At 52.1% G+C, this 15,708-nt stretch overlaps 1 protein-coding gene across 3 annotated transcripts in view; it reads right to left on the bottom strand.

Annotated features, from left to right (window-relative positions):
* Positions 1-15,708, bottom strand: part of LOC133353284 (collagen alpha-1(XIV) chain-like) — a 283,983-nt gene that overhangs the window by 148,759 nt on the left and 119,516 nt on the right. For all 3 annotated transcript variants that reach the window (XM_061569396.1, XM_061569397.1, XM_061569398.1), the window contains 3 exons: positions 2,201-2,497; positions 1,659-1,851; positions 755-867 (listed from right to left, as the gene is read on the bottom strand). In XM_061569396.1, coding sequence (XP_061425380.1) covers positions 755-867; positions 1,659-1,851; positions 2,201-2,497 — 603 coding nt within the window. The remainder of the gene's footprint in view (positions 1-754; positions 868-1,658; positions 1,852-2,200; positions 2,498-15,708) is intronic.

The raw sequence follows: 15,708 nt of genomic DNA on the forward strand, positions 1-15,708 counted from the left end.
AGAAGAGGATTCCCGTGCGTGCACCTGTTCGCGCCTGTGCGCCTTCACGTGTGCGTGCGCGTTCGTGCACGCAATTGCATCATAAATAATAGTAGTCTATTGATGCACACGACCTTGCCAATCAGAACTTGACTGTGTACAGTTGTTTTGTTCGTGTTTGTTTTCTTTTTCTGTCGCCAGGTGTCTATTGGGGTAACCGGGTTCCCGCCCAAAATGGGCACGAGTTGCCCAATTTATTTATTTTTTTGCACCAAAAAAATAAACCAAACGAACCACATTGTTGTCACAGGCAACACCTCGGTGCGTCTCGAGGAAGCTAAGCAGGATGAGCTTGGATAGTGCTTGGAGGGAGCCCACCGTGCAGAACAGGTGGATAGACTGAGGTGCTTCGTAGTGGGCAGCAAATGCACGCTGCAGAATATTGTACGGTTGTACTCGACTGCTATGCTCCCCAACTTCACCAACCCACACTGACCAGCGTGGTGAAGTATGGTCAAGTAACTACTACGATACCCCCACCCCAGGACCAAGTAAGCGGTCGATTGACAAACGAGCTACACATGTTCACATTCAAGTTTTTGTGTGTGCCCGTCTACAAGCGTGTGCCCCCATATGCCGGCATGCGCCATCGTGAGCCGAGGTTGTGTCAATAGTCTTCTCCACACTTGTGCGTGCCATCGCGCGTGTTTGTACACGTGCACGTGTTGACGTGATTGTCATTTGTCATGTGCCTGCACAAATATGCGCTACTCACATTCAATGTTGGCGGGAGGGAGGTCGGGAGTGGTGACCTCGGAGCCGAGGAGCGGTTCGCTTGGCCCATCCTCGTACATTGCAAACACACTCACCTTGTACGGAGTGCCAGACCTGTACTTCACAAACACACATACACACCGACACACACACACACACCCACCCACTCCGGGACACACACACGCACACACACCGGCACACACACACCCACTCCGACACACACACACCAGTACAAACACACCGGGACACACACACAAACATACAGACCGGGACACATACACCGGATAAAAAGATCAAAGATTGTGTCATCAATTAAGTAAAACTAAACTGGGAGCAAATGATATAAGCTGGAAAATGTAAACAGTTCAAAAATCAACATGCACACACCAACATATCAATGCTCTTCAAAGCTCTTCACACAACTGCTGGCTGGAAGTAACTCAACCTGGCTCTGATCCAGCAGATGTGGGAATGGCCTTGGCGAACGAGGACGTGTTAATGATACAACTGTACAATAATGTAGTGGTTTCGCCCTTGTTAGTAATCGTCAGTGCGATAGATCCATAGCAGCCATCGTTGATTGCCTACTGCAGCCGCATTGTGGCTCGGGGGCTTTGTGAGGACAAGCCCCCTCCCTAATCCCTGTGGGAGGGAACAGCTTGGCCCTGCCTAGGGCAGTTCTAAAAGAGAGTAGAGCATTAGAGCTGGAGTAAAACAGCAGAACTATAAAACGTGCACGCGGTGACTTTGAGACGGCACGAGGTGCGAACGTGACCACCGGCTCCGTCCCCCTGTCCTCGCATCCCAGTTGAGGACCGCTGCCCGAACAGAGGCGACAACTTTGGCGGCATTACGCTCGACCGCGAACGAGCGCGCCGTTCTCTCCGCGCGCGCGAGGTCCTCGCCTGAGCTCCTGCAGCACGGCGCTGCTGTCCTCGGGGCTCACGAGCAGCTCGCGCAGCGACACGCGCTCCCCCGCCGGGTGGAAGGCCACGCGGTACGCCGTCACCTCCCCGGGCGCCGGCCGCCACGACACGCGGAAGCTGCTGCTCGTCGCGTCCGACGTCGTCAGATTGCGAGGGGGCCTCAGCTTGGTGGCTGCGGCGCGCACACGGACACGGATACGTCATAGCCTCACCACCGGTCTCTTGCGTCTTCGTCTGCAGCTGGCACAGCTTCGTCCTGCTTCGCGTACCGCTCCGTCAAGACATCCCGTTCCACTGCGGCTATCGCTCTGCCACTTTTCTTCGACAACAGCGCGAGTGCTGCAAGCATTCTCAAACACTGCACCTGGCTGCACCTCCCCACAGCGCCAACACAATGGGCATAATAAAAATACCATCTCACAGCAGCACCGAATCCTCTTTAACCAAACGCGAAGAATGCAGGCCACGGGCCAAGCCCGCGCCGAGACTTCATCTCGAACGTGCCGCGGCGCCGCACTCACGGTCGACGGTGGCCCCCTCCCCGTGCCGGGCGCGGCCCTCCCAGCCTCCGTACACCGGCGTCGCCGCCAGCTTGTAGCGCGTGCCGGGCTTGAGGCGTCGCAGCGGCACCGACGTGGTGTTCCCAGGCACCCGCATCACGACCGAGCGGCCCCGGGGGGCGTCTCCGCCCTCTCCGAGGGGCTCCACCGGCCGGTACGTGAGGCGGTAACTCTGCGGGGGGCCCGGCGCCGGCGCCCACGACGCGCGGAAGGCCGTCGTGTTGCGCTCGCTCACCCGCACGCGGCCGCCGTCGGGAACTGGGAGGAGAGGGGGGCACGGGAGGAGGAGACGTAGGGAGAAGGGGGCGAAGGATGATAAGAGAGCAACACTGGCGGGGGAGGGGGGGAGCGTGGAGATGATGAGATGGGGATAGAAGATAAAGATGAGAAGGTAGAGGACACAGAAGGACGTCGCAACGGGGAGAAGCGGAGTTGCGGCGAGGAAGAGGCGTAAAGGTGGAAGCGCACAAGAAAGATGGGGGTCACGGGGAGATGAGGGAAAGCAAAGAGGTGCGGAATGAAGAGGGGCACACGCAGGAAGGGAAGAAGTTGTGCAGGTGTAGCAAGGCAGAAAAGCATTGGAAGTGTTGAGAGGGGCCAGGGGAACAGGAAACGAGATTGGGTGGCGGAAACCAGCCACCGAGTGATGGAGGCAGGGGTCACGTTTAAATTCCCCGCCTATTTGTAAATGCTCTACGTGCGGCGGAAAGAGCGACCCAACGTCGTTGATTTTTTCAGCACATTGCTTTAAAAGTCTTGACGTGCGTTTGTTGGGATCGTCGTCGTTGGGGAGAGCCGCAACAACTGCGCGTGCGCATTTGTGTGTGCGCGTGTGCGTGTGTGTGTGTGCGTGCGTGTGTGTGTGCATGTGTGTGTGTGTCCTTTCAAAGCGCTCGGTATGTGCGCAGGGTTAAACGGGGTAGCCCACCCGAGTGGGTGCGCCCCCGCACAGCCGCTGCCTCGTGCGCTGTAGACGGTGCGCACGACGCGTGCGTGCGTGAGCGTGCACGTGCACACACGCGCACGCGCGCGCTCAGCGGCGCTGCTCGGGATGCACGCAGCACGCTGGCCACCGCCACGAGTGAGACAATGACGTGAGTAATTCCAATTTCCAGCTCTGCACTTTGCTCCTGCCCCTCGGGACTAAACACAGCCCTGACCCCCGCTTGACTTCCACGCCTCCCTCACGGTTCTGCACATCAGCAAAAAGGTTTCCTCCAAATTTGGCTTCACAGACTTCATTAAAACGTTTCAAATTTGTAAAAATATACCGCACATAAAACCGCAACCGCTCGCTCACTGTGTTCCCCACTCGCAGTCCCCCGTATCCTCTCGCCAGACTGCCAGTGGCTCTGCCAAGCATCACTGGTCTCACGGTGGGTGGCAGTGCGAGGGCGAGTGCTGTGGGACTGGTGTCCATTTCTTAATCAAGAGACTCGATCCATCGTGCGCTTGCATGTATCGAGGCCTTGGGCATCTGCTGCCACTGTTACAAGCGAGGCTGTTCTGTCAACCGGCGAGGGAGTTGCGTTCGAGTTGACGTTGCTCCCCACCATTACAAGTTGGGTTGCCCCCTTTCCCACAGATCAAACCCGGGTTGACTTCTCAGTCGACCAGTGTCTATCACAACTGTGCAAATACTGTAAATCAATTCAACACAACATACATCCCGTTCTCAGTACAAATCAATTCCTGCCACCCAAACACAGATAACAATTCCCAAGCTGTCCTGGACTGTCTGGAATTAGAAAAAAATAGCCCCATGTCCGGATCAAATATGGGCAGGTGGCGACGCTGATTCAAAGCACGACAGACCCCGTGAGGTGACTGTGAACTTGGAGCCTCCGGCCCTGCTGAGTTCTGCTCATATGGAAGCCGCATATTGTGTGAGAAGTGCCGACTGCTCGCAAAGCTTACGACAGAAGGCAGCAGGGCTGCACCGTACTGAAGATTGCCAATGAGCTAAACCAGTATTCGGTTGTCGTGTTTCACATCTTGGATGGGGATTGCCTCAGCCCATCATCTCTCGGGGGGTTGATAAAATACGCACCGCTGTGGGGAAGTCAACAGGACTTACCTATATCTATCCTCGTCCCCACCATAGGAATGTGGAATTTCCACCACTGGCTCATGGCTGCAAATGGAAGATGAGCACCTCAATCCTAAATTTTTATCAGGAAGTCACTTTGACTTTTGTTGCTTGAATGTCAGTGCATTTTAACAACAACAACCGCCATTCGCCACTATGTGGCGGTGACATCACCACGGCGGTTGTGCGAGGCTATGTGCACTTTAAGGACATGTGAAGTGTCGAATGCCCGCTGGCAGGAGGTCACGGGACAGACCCAGGTGCCATGGGTTGATTTATTGAGATGACTGGCCAAAGCACCACCTGTGCTCCCCTACTGTGCCAACTTGATGTGTTTTTGAATTTTAACACCACCAACAACACACTATCAGATCGTTTAAAGGCTGGCGCACACAAAGAGGGCATGGGGGGTTAAGGTAACTCACGTACAACGGCTGTAACATCTTAGCACATCTTGTATTATATTTGTATTGGCAAGCACATGTAGTTCCACTTCATAGAAGTTCTCAATGATCTGAAAGAATGTTAGCAGTCTACGCAGCAGGCTACAACGCGAGTCATATTTTACACACATCGCACGCACATGGCATCATTTGCATCTCAGTTGGGACGTCTCGCCAATCACAACACGCCCCCATGGGGCGCACCAGCAGCCCGCGAACGCCACATTCACATCAACACTCCTCCACCAGGGCTCTCCAGCAGTCCCCACACACCACATTCACATCCACACGCCCCCAAGGGGCTCTCCAGAAGCTTCCAAACGCCACTTCAGATCCAAAAATTCACGTTCGCAGACATGGCAGCCAGTAACACTCAGTGTCCTGTTATCTAACCACCTGCCAATAACGAGCAAGGGGTCGGACCCGGTACATCTGCCGGCGACACGATGATGTCAGAGCCAAATCCGTTTGCGATTGGCTGCAGATGCGAGGCAATGCTTCACAACTGGCTGTGTTTGCGACGTGCGACGGACTGCACCGTGTGTCGCCCGTGCTGGTGACACCACCGTTGTTGACACCACCGTTGTTGCACGACCACGGCGGTAGCATCACTTCTCACGCTGCACGGGGGGCCAGAGAGCAGGGCGAGTGACGGGTCACCTGACGACACGTGTGTGCCACCGTCTCTGTGCGGTGCAACTGGGGGGAGTACCGGGCCCAGAGTGAATCTGCCAAGCCTGCAGAATTTCACCGGCACACTTGCGAATCGCCCTAGACCACACACACGTCGCTGGCACAGGCTGCTAACTTATTCGGCCAGTAAAAATCAGTCGGACGTGATTTGGATGTTTGGATGGCTCGTTTTTCATGGGAGATGTCAGCACAAATTGGCCATTAGCTTTGACACCCCACTGAAGCAGCCATAAACCACAAAACTGGTGAAATGTGAACTGCGGCAATAATTCACAATGCCACATCCAAAAATAGCAACAATTCCTTTTATCGGCACGAAACTATAATGATGTCTTTGCGCTTCCTATCTTTCGATCGTAATTAATCAAGGGTAACCGAGAGACAGAAAGTGCTCAGATAATTGATGGACACTGCAAATAAGGATGTTGTGAGTGAATACACAATTCGCACTCGTGGCGTGTGCGACACTATGTTAACGGGGGCAAATAATATAATCTCTGTCAGCGGATACCACTATACAATAATAATTAGTAATTATGGCACGAGGAGGAACCACCGATAACGAGGAAGGCAGCAGCCAGGCAGTGAGCTGGAGTACCAAATCCCCACCCGCCCCCAAGCTCTGTGGTTCTCTATATATTAAGATGTTTCAGGCAATGATTAAGCATCTAAATGTGAGAGAAACCAGAGTGCCCAGAGTAAATCCACGCATGCGAGGGGGCAAAACTCGATGCCATACAGACGGAATAGATGGAGTTGAATAAAAATATATTAATATGTTTAGAGCAATTCATATATTCGACGTAAAATAAATACACTACTTACATGGAAAGAGCTGGAAAAAGAGTCGAATATTGAATAAGGACAACCAATGAAACACTCTTCATAAGTGAATCACCAATGATGATGGGAATATCAAAAAGATTATGCTGTGAAGAAGTGAACATGACAATAGCAGAGTTGAGAGAATTATTTTCACACAAGACGCTATACCAGGGGTCGGTAGCTAAAATAACAAGAAGAGACATTTTTTTAGAATTCGGTAAAAAAACCTCACGAGTTCAAGGGTCGCAATGCACTGTGCGGTGAATACGAGACTGCGCCGGTCCTTAATAAATAACGCGTTCGAAGTAGTCCTTAAAGGGCCGCCGCGTGCAGCTCCGGAGCCGTGGGTTGCTGACCCCTGCGCTCTCCGCACCACCAAGACACCCAACCTTTGGGGCCGCAAAGCTGACAGTACAACCGGCAGTGCAGCAAGTGGGTTCAACACGTAGGCTTTCGCGACCAATATCATCCATAATACGGGGTTTATTTTACGCGATATAACCCCAAAAAAACCTGTATTAAGCAAGTGGGTTCGTGGCCTAAATCTGCGTGGAATTTTTGTGTTATAGCCCATGGGCTTGCTTTGGGTGCTTCTGTTTTCTACCTTGCATGGAGAATTACTCGGTAAGAAATCGGACAAATATTCCAATCCGGACTATCCTGAGGAGTCCTAGGACGGAGCTTTGTCTCCTCCATGATGAGGTTTGCAGGTGAGAGATGGCACTGTAAGCAAAGTCTGCCAAGCTGTGAATCAGGATCATTGTTTCTGAATACACTTTGATTTCCATCCCAAGAATACAAACGCTCAAAGTGGTTCGCAATCAAGATTCTATAAACACTACGAGGAATGCACAACTTGGTTTACTTAAAAAAAAAATCCATTTCCAATTCCCTTCTGTGCATGCAGATGGAGTCTATCTCCTACACCTGGCACGCGTGACCCGCGTTTCTTGGCTGATCCATGTAATTCGACATCGCCCCGTGAGCGGTGACCACCTTTTGAATCGTAGCTCTGCTATCGACGGACGGCAGCAGGCGACGGGGCCGCGGAGATGCCACCCGGTGCCACGCGGCTCCCGACCACGTTCACTGCCAACATGCCGCTGCAGGAGCTCTCCTCCCCCGTGATGGACAATGCCAGTTTTGTGCCGATCTTTCCACCGAACGCCTCTCTCCCACGGCCCCGCTGACTTCAGGCAATGCAGCCGCTTGGCTCCCCGGGGGTCAGTGTAAACAACGAAAAAAAACTGACAGCTCTCTCTCAAAAGACTCATGGATATATTTTTCCGTCCTTCACCAACGATAATGATTTATGACCATGCTGCAGAAGGCGACCGGCATGTGGACTTGGGCAGGCTGTGGCGGGATGCTCCAGTAATGACCGCACGCGAGCATTCCTCCTAATACTTTTGGGGGAGGGGGGGGGTATGGGGGGTCCTGTGGAGGCATCACCGTTCAGCGCTGAGAGGTATCCACAATGCACTGCAGGCTCCCATGTAGCCATGCGGACACACACACCAGACCAGGACCGGTTCAGGTGTGCGCGGGTGATGTTAGCAGCGGCAGGGAATTGAACTCAGATCGCCGGGTTCATCACGCAATGCGCTAACCACTATAGCCACCATACATTCAGACATACGGACATGAATACATTCCTACGGACATACAAGGGTTCAACAATGTTATGAGAGACTTGCACTGCCCGGGCATTTGCGCGGGAACCACGGACCGGGTGGAGGGTGGGTAGGGTGGAGGCGCGACGCCAGATTGACGCACGAACCCAGCCCAACGCTGCGGGCGACGTCATCACGCGGCTGAATGTCAAGATCAAGTAAAAAAGTATTCTACTTGAGGCTGGTGCAGCTTTGTAAAATCTCATTCTCAATACCCTTCACTGTCTCTTGCACATGGCAAGTAATGTTCAGACCTTTATCAATCCACTGCTGGATGAAGGCCTCCTCAATTCCTTTATTTCATGGGGATTCTATGACCGTACTTCACCATTCTGTTCAGTGCTGGTTGGCGAAGGCAGTGTCGAGGACCGATTCAGATATCAATCGCCGCCGGTGTTAAACTAAACTATTAAACTAAACTATAGAGTAGAACAGCACCGCTCATGCGCGTCGTGCGGCTAAACACGCCAATCCCCTACACCTCCAGCGGCAAAGCCGCCGGTCCTCCAGCGCTGAGTGGGAGCCGAACTGCAAAATCAAGCGGTGAACGCGGCACGGCGTCTCCCGTCGCTCCGGGGGGTAAGGCAGTGGGGGGTGGGGTGCAAGGAGACAGGGCTGACCACTCACAAGGGAACAACGCTTCTGCAATTCCTCTGTGGTGTACAACTGCCGATGGAAAGTTCTGACCCTGAAGAGCAGTCCGTCTCCGAAAGGTCGCTTGTCTGTTTCTCTTTCCTTGTAGCTAATACATGTTCCTTTCATTTGAGCATTCCTGAGCCGTGTAGCGCACGTGCGCACCGTGGGCTCCCGCTCCTCCGCCACTTGACTTCTCGTTCTTTTTCATGTTTTCCCTCTCTCGCTTTCACACTTTTCTGCTCTCACGAGACTGACTCCCTGCGGCAGCGGTGGTCAGCGGTGGCCCAGACAAAATACAAAGCCGCGGACGATGCAAGCTAGGCTATAATGGCCCGTGTTTATCGCGTACCTCCGTCGCGTGGGGGGATACGGCCGCAGCGTGCATGGAGCGTTTGTATTGCTTCTCGGAGTAATATGTTACTACTTTGGGCCATGGGGGCACAGAATCGCTAACCCCCGACGAGCGGGGAGCGGTGCTCGTGAGAGTTGCCTTAACTGACTGTCATCTGCAAAAATTTGTGATATTTTAGAGGTCCGATTCTGACCCGCATCGTTCGATCATAAGCAAACTAAACTAAACTCTTTTTATTTCGCCAGGTAAGGCCCACCGAGCTATATGGCTCTTTTTTAGAAGCGACCAAAAATGACAGCTCAACGAAGTGGCTTATCATGTGGAAATGTATAGCAGCCAAATACTCTTAAAATGTACGTTGATATGAAATGTGGAGGGATAAAACCACAGGACCCGGTGAAAAATCAACTTATCCACAGAGGGAGAGAGAGAGACACCACAACCCCAAAATATACAGCAGGCGTCAGGGTTATGATCGAACCCACGAACTCCTGAATACCGGACGAAGTAGTAAACATCTCGCCACAGCAGCGAATCATTTGCATGCGGCCGAGTTGTGCGACAGGTATTTTGTTCATTCTCTGGACCCTGTGAATTGCAGTGATCAACTTGAGAATGCCAAACATTGTGTTCGTTAAAGCCCGGCCATTCCTTGCTGCGTTTAAATATTTTATCGTGTTTGTTGTTGTTTGTCAAGTAAGTTACTTCTTTCTCTCTTGTGAAATCAATCACCCCCTCCTCTCTGATGACAAAAATACATGAATCCATATTGAGAGAGACACCACGAACCCCAAATATACCACAGTCGTCAGGGTCGCGATCGAACCCACGACCTCCTGTATGCGGTGCGAGGTAGTTGACATCTCGCCACCGTGGCGCCCACGACGCGGTGTGCAGTGGTCGGCGAGCCGGGCGCGCGGCCTGCACGGCAAGCCGTGACCCCCCTCCCACCCCTGCATGCCCTCGGCACGCTCACCCACGTGCAGCTCACGGCGGCACGCGGAGCCTCGGGTCTGTGGCGTAATTCGGTTAGCTCCCCCCTAGCCTCGCACACCTGGGCCCGGGACATTTAGCAAAAAACTCAAAGCAGAAACGGCACGCTTGAACCAAAGAGACATGTCAATTTCAGAGAAACTAAAGGGAAAGATGAAAAATGCCGGAGGGGGGGGGGGGGGGAAAGTGTTTTGTTAAGCAGAAAGAAGCGTACGTGATATTTACCCTGAGGAGAAATGCGACTCTCGGGAGGTTGTTCTGTTGTAGATACATGGCACATGTGTGCACGTTGCTCCAGAGTTTTAAAGCATTCACTCTTCAACGTTTTCAAAGCACACACACTTCAAGAAGAGTTTTTGGTCTCATGGCGGGGAACCCCGCACGCACGCACACCCACAAGTACGTACATACATGCACCCCCGCTCACACAAAGACAAACAACCCCCCTTGTGCTGTTACCGAGCACCGATTAAAGACTGCAAGGCACACGAGGGGGCAGTGTGGCCTGCACCACGCCTCGCCGCCTTTATTGCCCCAGGACTGAAGTTTACACACCACACCACGTACTCATTTAAGGCTGAGTCGACCAAGTGGAGGCCCAGGACTGGTTCTGATAATGCCCATAGGAATTATCTATGGTCGGGAAGTGAACTTGGCTCGCTGGATTCGTAGCATCGTGCGCTGACCACTGCACGACCGCTCTCCATACAAAGACAAAGATCCCCCGTATAGCCTAAACAGACTGTTGGGGCAAGTGCTGTTAGCGAGCACCTATGAAGGCCGGCACGACACACGAGGGGGTGGATGGCCAACGCCACGCTCCCAATACGTACACAACCACACATGCACTGAACACACACGCAAGGCTGAGTGCTGATGGAGCCTTCAGCTGCAGAAATATTAACTGATCAGACGAGAGTCCGGGTCAAGGCGAAATAAGAGAGGAAATGGACAGCTGAGCTCTGTAGAGTCCACGGTGGCGGGGTCCAACTGGGGTCACAGCACAGAAACGGGAATTCACGGGGGTGTAGGAGAAGATGGTCTTGTGACGTGGGAGAATATAGACTGGGAAGAGCAAACACCCCGGGACTAAAACCCAGTGAATCTCCATTACACAGGGGTAACCTCTGTCTTGCTGATGAGATACTGCTGACAATTGAGACACTCTGTGTCAAAACTGGTCCACAGACTGCTTGGGATGTATGTTGAACTTTTTTCGCACCGTACGGAGCCCACCATGCTAATCGGGAAGGACAACCAATGAATCAACGGTGCTGAAATTATGTTCTCCCAGCAGGCCATGAAGGGCAATGGTTTGTGTAGAGAACAAGCCATTGTTTACGTGGAGATGCAATATTTGTGAATGAGACGTAGCATCCGCTTGTCTAGTTTGTTGCTTGTGTTCTCTACATCAACGCGAATGATCACTTTGCGTTTTGTGTAGAAGCTCGCGTCCTTGAAACACAACACCCCCCACCAGCCCAAGATCTAAACTAAACTATTTTTATGTTACCACGTAAGGCCCACTGAGATATGTAGCTCTTTTTTCAGAAGCGAACTCGACACAAATGATAGCTCAATGAAGTGGCTTATCACGTGTAAATGTATACTCTAAACGTGTGATGTTAATTTAAAATGTTGAGGGGAAAACAGGAGGACCCGGAGAAAAATTCAAACGACCATGGGGAGAACACGCAAACATCAGGGTCCGGATCGAACCCACGACCTCCTGTATACCTGGCGAGGTCGTTAACATTTCGCCACCGTGTCACCCCCACCTCGGCACCGCCAGGTGGCCCCCCTCACCCCGCCAACCCCCAGGCCCTCTCCGAACGCAGCCCCAACGCTCCAGCGAGGCCCTCACCCCCTTGTGTACCTCTCCCGCGCGCTCCCCACCCCCCACAACCCACGTCCCCCTTCCGTGCACCCTGCCTCACCCCCATGACCCCCCGCGCCCTCCCCCCCCCTTGCATGGGTGCAGACCACCCGCTTTGCCCCCCCCCCCTCCCCACACATGGTGGGGTCGGTGCGTGGCCTCCAGCCAATCAGAGTGCCGGGCAATAACCGACAGAATGACAGCCAGAGTTGTTAGATGGCAATAAGATTGAGATGTGGAAGCCGTGGAATGAGAGGCGAGTGGACCCAAGAGCGAGACATTTGCTCCAGCTGCCTCCAAGGCCCTCAAGGAAGTGTGCTCGGAGGACAGATCGATCAATTGCATTGAAGGTAACAAGAAATAAAGCACGAGCTGATGTACAATTGCAACACAATCAGCAAAATCACTTAACACATTCACCAAACAACTCTGACCGTGGCCTTAAAATAACTATATATATGAGGCAAAGTTTCAAGCAAAGACCCTTCTGCATGGCACTTGAACAGAGCGGCCAGAGAGACCGAGTGGATCACATGACTTGGAGACTGCACTTTACATCATGAAGCCTGATGAGAATTACATTTTGTTATTGTTCAAGGGTGACCAATTATTTTAATTGGCTTATGAATAGTTCCCTAACAGTAGCTGTCTAGTACCAGACTCTTCAAGAACCACACAGAATTATCACTCAAATAACGTCATTAATATGAACAGTGAAATTACTAAATATTACCATACAATATGGATTCGTGTATGTTTGTCATCAGGAGAGAAGAGGGGGTAATTAATTCCACAGGAGAGAAAGAAAAAAACAACTTGCGTAGCAAACAGCAACAAACACGATAACATTTTTAAACGCAGAAAAAATGTGCTAGGCTTTAACAAACGCAATGTTTGGCATTCTCAAGTGGGTCACTGTGATCCGCGGGATCCACGGAATCAACAAGTGACCTGTCGTACAACTCGCTTGCTTGCAACTGAATCGCTGCAGTGGCGAGATGTTAACTGCATGGCCTGGTATACAGGAGGTCGGAGGTTTATCCCGAACCCGACGCCTGCTGTATATTTGAATTTTGCATCTTCTCCCCCTGGACGTGTGTATTTTTCTCCAGGTCCTTTGGGTTTTCCATCCACATTTCGATTCAACTTCCCTCCACGTTTAGAAACCTGCATTTTAGAGTATGTTGCTGCTATACATTTCCACCTGATGAGCCACTTCGTTGAGCTATCATTTGTGGCCGGGTTGCTTCTTTAAAAAAATGTATAGCTCAGTGGGCCTCACCTGATGATATTAAAAATAGTTTAGTTTAATCATACAGGCACGCTTGAGAACTCTGATTGACCGCGAAAATCCAGTATCTGGGCAGACAAGGGGCAGACGCTGGAGACTGCAGAGGGCATGGCCAGACACGTCCTTGCGAGCGACGAGTCGCTCAGACGTGAACAGAGCAGCTGTAGGCGATGAATTAAGTTGTGCGAATTTCGAGAGCTATTGTGTTGCGGAACGTATCGCTCAGACGTGGACCTTGACAGAAGGCGATTGCAAACATTAAGTTTGGCAGTTGTGAAGAAACGGCAAGTGCGGAAACCATATGCCCTTGACGGCTGTGATGGCCAGGCAGGAGCAGGTGGTTATAATGGTGTGAGATGAAAGCTGGCGATGGGCTGGTCGGGGCGCTGTGAGCAGGCTTTGAGCGATGAAGGTAACTTCTGTGCCAGGATAAGCGTCACTGGCAGCATATTTTTGCTTGTTTCATGGATGCGGGTGACATTGTCCAGCGACGTTCAGTTTCGCAGTCACACGTTCACCGTTTCTATGGACTGCTGGGATAATTTCATTATTACTATTATTATTCTACTTGTTTACTCAGAAAAGCCTCGCCAAGTCCACACGACCCTCTTGCAGGGAGGGTTCCTGCCCAGTTGTCGCAGTCGGGGCAATGAGCGCTGTGGGTATTTCAATTAAGAAATAAAGGGGGGGTCCCCCTGTAGGTTGTGATGCCGCAACATCACGCCGTACAATGTGCGTCAAAATCCACTGCTGTGCTGTACTTCCATGCTCCCCAACCTTCACCAACCAACAGCACTGACCAGGCCTGGTGGAGTGTAGTCAAGCAACCCCAATGGCCTGCGTCGCGTGCAGAGTGCTCTCATCCAGCAAATAGAACAAGCGCTTTGGCATTCTAAACTGCACAACGCCGTATACTAACACGCAAAGACAAAGATCTCCCGACGGCCGGACAGACCGTTTGGGTAAGTGCCGTTAGCGAGCACCTATTAAGGCTGGTAAGGCGTATTGGGGGAAGGTGTTGACAGCACCGTGCCCGGTCGCCTTTGTTTCCCCAAGCGCTGATGCTTACACATCGCGCCGGGCTCTCATTTAAGGTTGGCAACCTTTGGGAGGTTCAGGGCTGGTTCAGATATTCGCCCACTGATGTTGGCTGTGGCGGGAATCAAATTCGGGTCAGCAGGTTCACAGCGCAGTGCACTAACCACTGCACCGTCGGATAGATCAAGGTGGCTGCTGCTGCTGTTGAATAATCACAGACATTGAGAGGAAAGCCAAAGCTACTCCCACACATTACCTGTGTGCCCGGGTTACCTGCTGGGCCCTCAATAGCACACGCACACACACACACATACACACGCGTGGGGATTCCTCCCCCAGCAGCCAGGCCCTCCCTCCATCCCCCCAGGGGACGCACGTAACGAATACGAATACCTGTGAGCCGCAATGCGCGACAGAGGCAGGTTGCAACACAACACCGTGGACTCCCAACATGCCGCCCCAGGCGGCGCGCAGACACGGAGGCATTCAAAGTAAACATTCTCGCTATTTTAAATACTGTACGCATCAAAGAACAAAGGTACAGCCCCACAAGTGCTAAATCACTACTCGCAGAAGGACCTCAACTACTGGACATCTGTGATAAAAAACACAGAGCTTCACAGCTCATCGGATTTCTCCAGGATAAATGAAGATTTAGATTCTGAACTAGATGGTGTTTTGGCCCAACTCTTCCACGCCGTACCGCACCGTATGCGGCCTGTGAGGTCCACATTTACACTGCAGGATGGACAGAGACGAGGGGTGGGGGGGGGGGTTCAGGAAACTTGCGCCGTTGTTCATCTCCCGTGCCAGGAAATTGAACCGAAATTCCGATCCTCTGCATTGCAAGTCCGGTGTGCTTCCCATTATACTTGTCAGCATCCCAAACACGATACGTAGTTACATTGTCACGTTATGTTTAACGAGTGCTCCTGCAGCAAGGCAAATGCAATGGATCTGAAGTGTGGTGAGTTGATGTTCTCAACCCAGTCACCAGTTTCTCCAAAAACAATATGACCTTAAATTTGTTTCTGCACTTAATTTGGCTACGTTCCAGCTCTTAGAATTAAAGAGATTGGTGTTACCGTCATGTGACGAACCATATAGCAGAGTGGGTGGGTAAGTGCTGCCCCCTCCTGTGTAGCACAGAGGTCAATTGGAAAGGATCTCAAAAGATGTTCTGTGATATCTGCTTCTGCGGGCCGTTCTCTCATGTCAGGAGGGGTTGCATCTCATGACACGACACCAACATGACAGCGACATGATACCATCATGCCACTGTCGTGTCAAGCCCCAGGCTCTGCACCTGCAAACTAGGTCAGAAAATAAAGTTTTCATGGTGACCTTTGCACGGCCGAGGGCCTCAACAGACTTATTATAGGCAGCTTGCATTGAACAGCGGTGCGACGTAGTTTGTGCTGTGCCAGGAGTCTAGAATTCCCTTCTCCCTTCCCTCATCCATCCATGCTGTCGACTGCCCGCCCTATTCAAATCCTACCATTTTTTCCCTCTGACTAAAACTACCGATTTCCCCCCCTCTCTCTTAAAATAACTGTGCCC

This window comes from Lethenteron reissneri, chromosome 43 (genome assembly GCF_015708825.2).
Source record: "Lethenteron reissneri isolate LAM-NWPU_2019-01 chromosome 43, ASM1570882v1, whole genome shotgun sequence".
NCBI classification, from domain to species: domain Eukaryota; kingdom Metazoa; phylum Chordata; class Hyperoartia; order Petromyzontiformes; family Petromyzontidae; genus Lethenteron; species Lethenteron reissneri.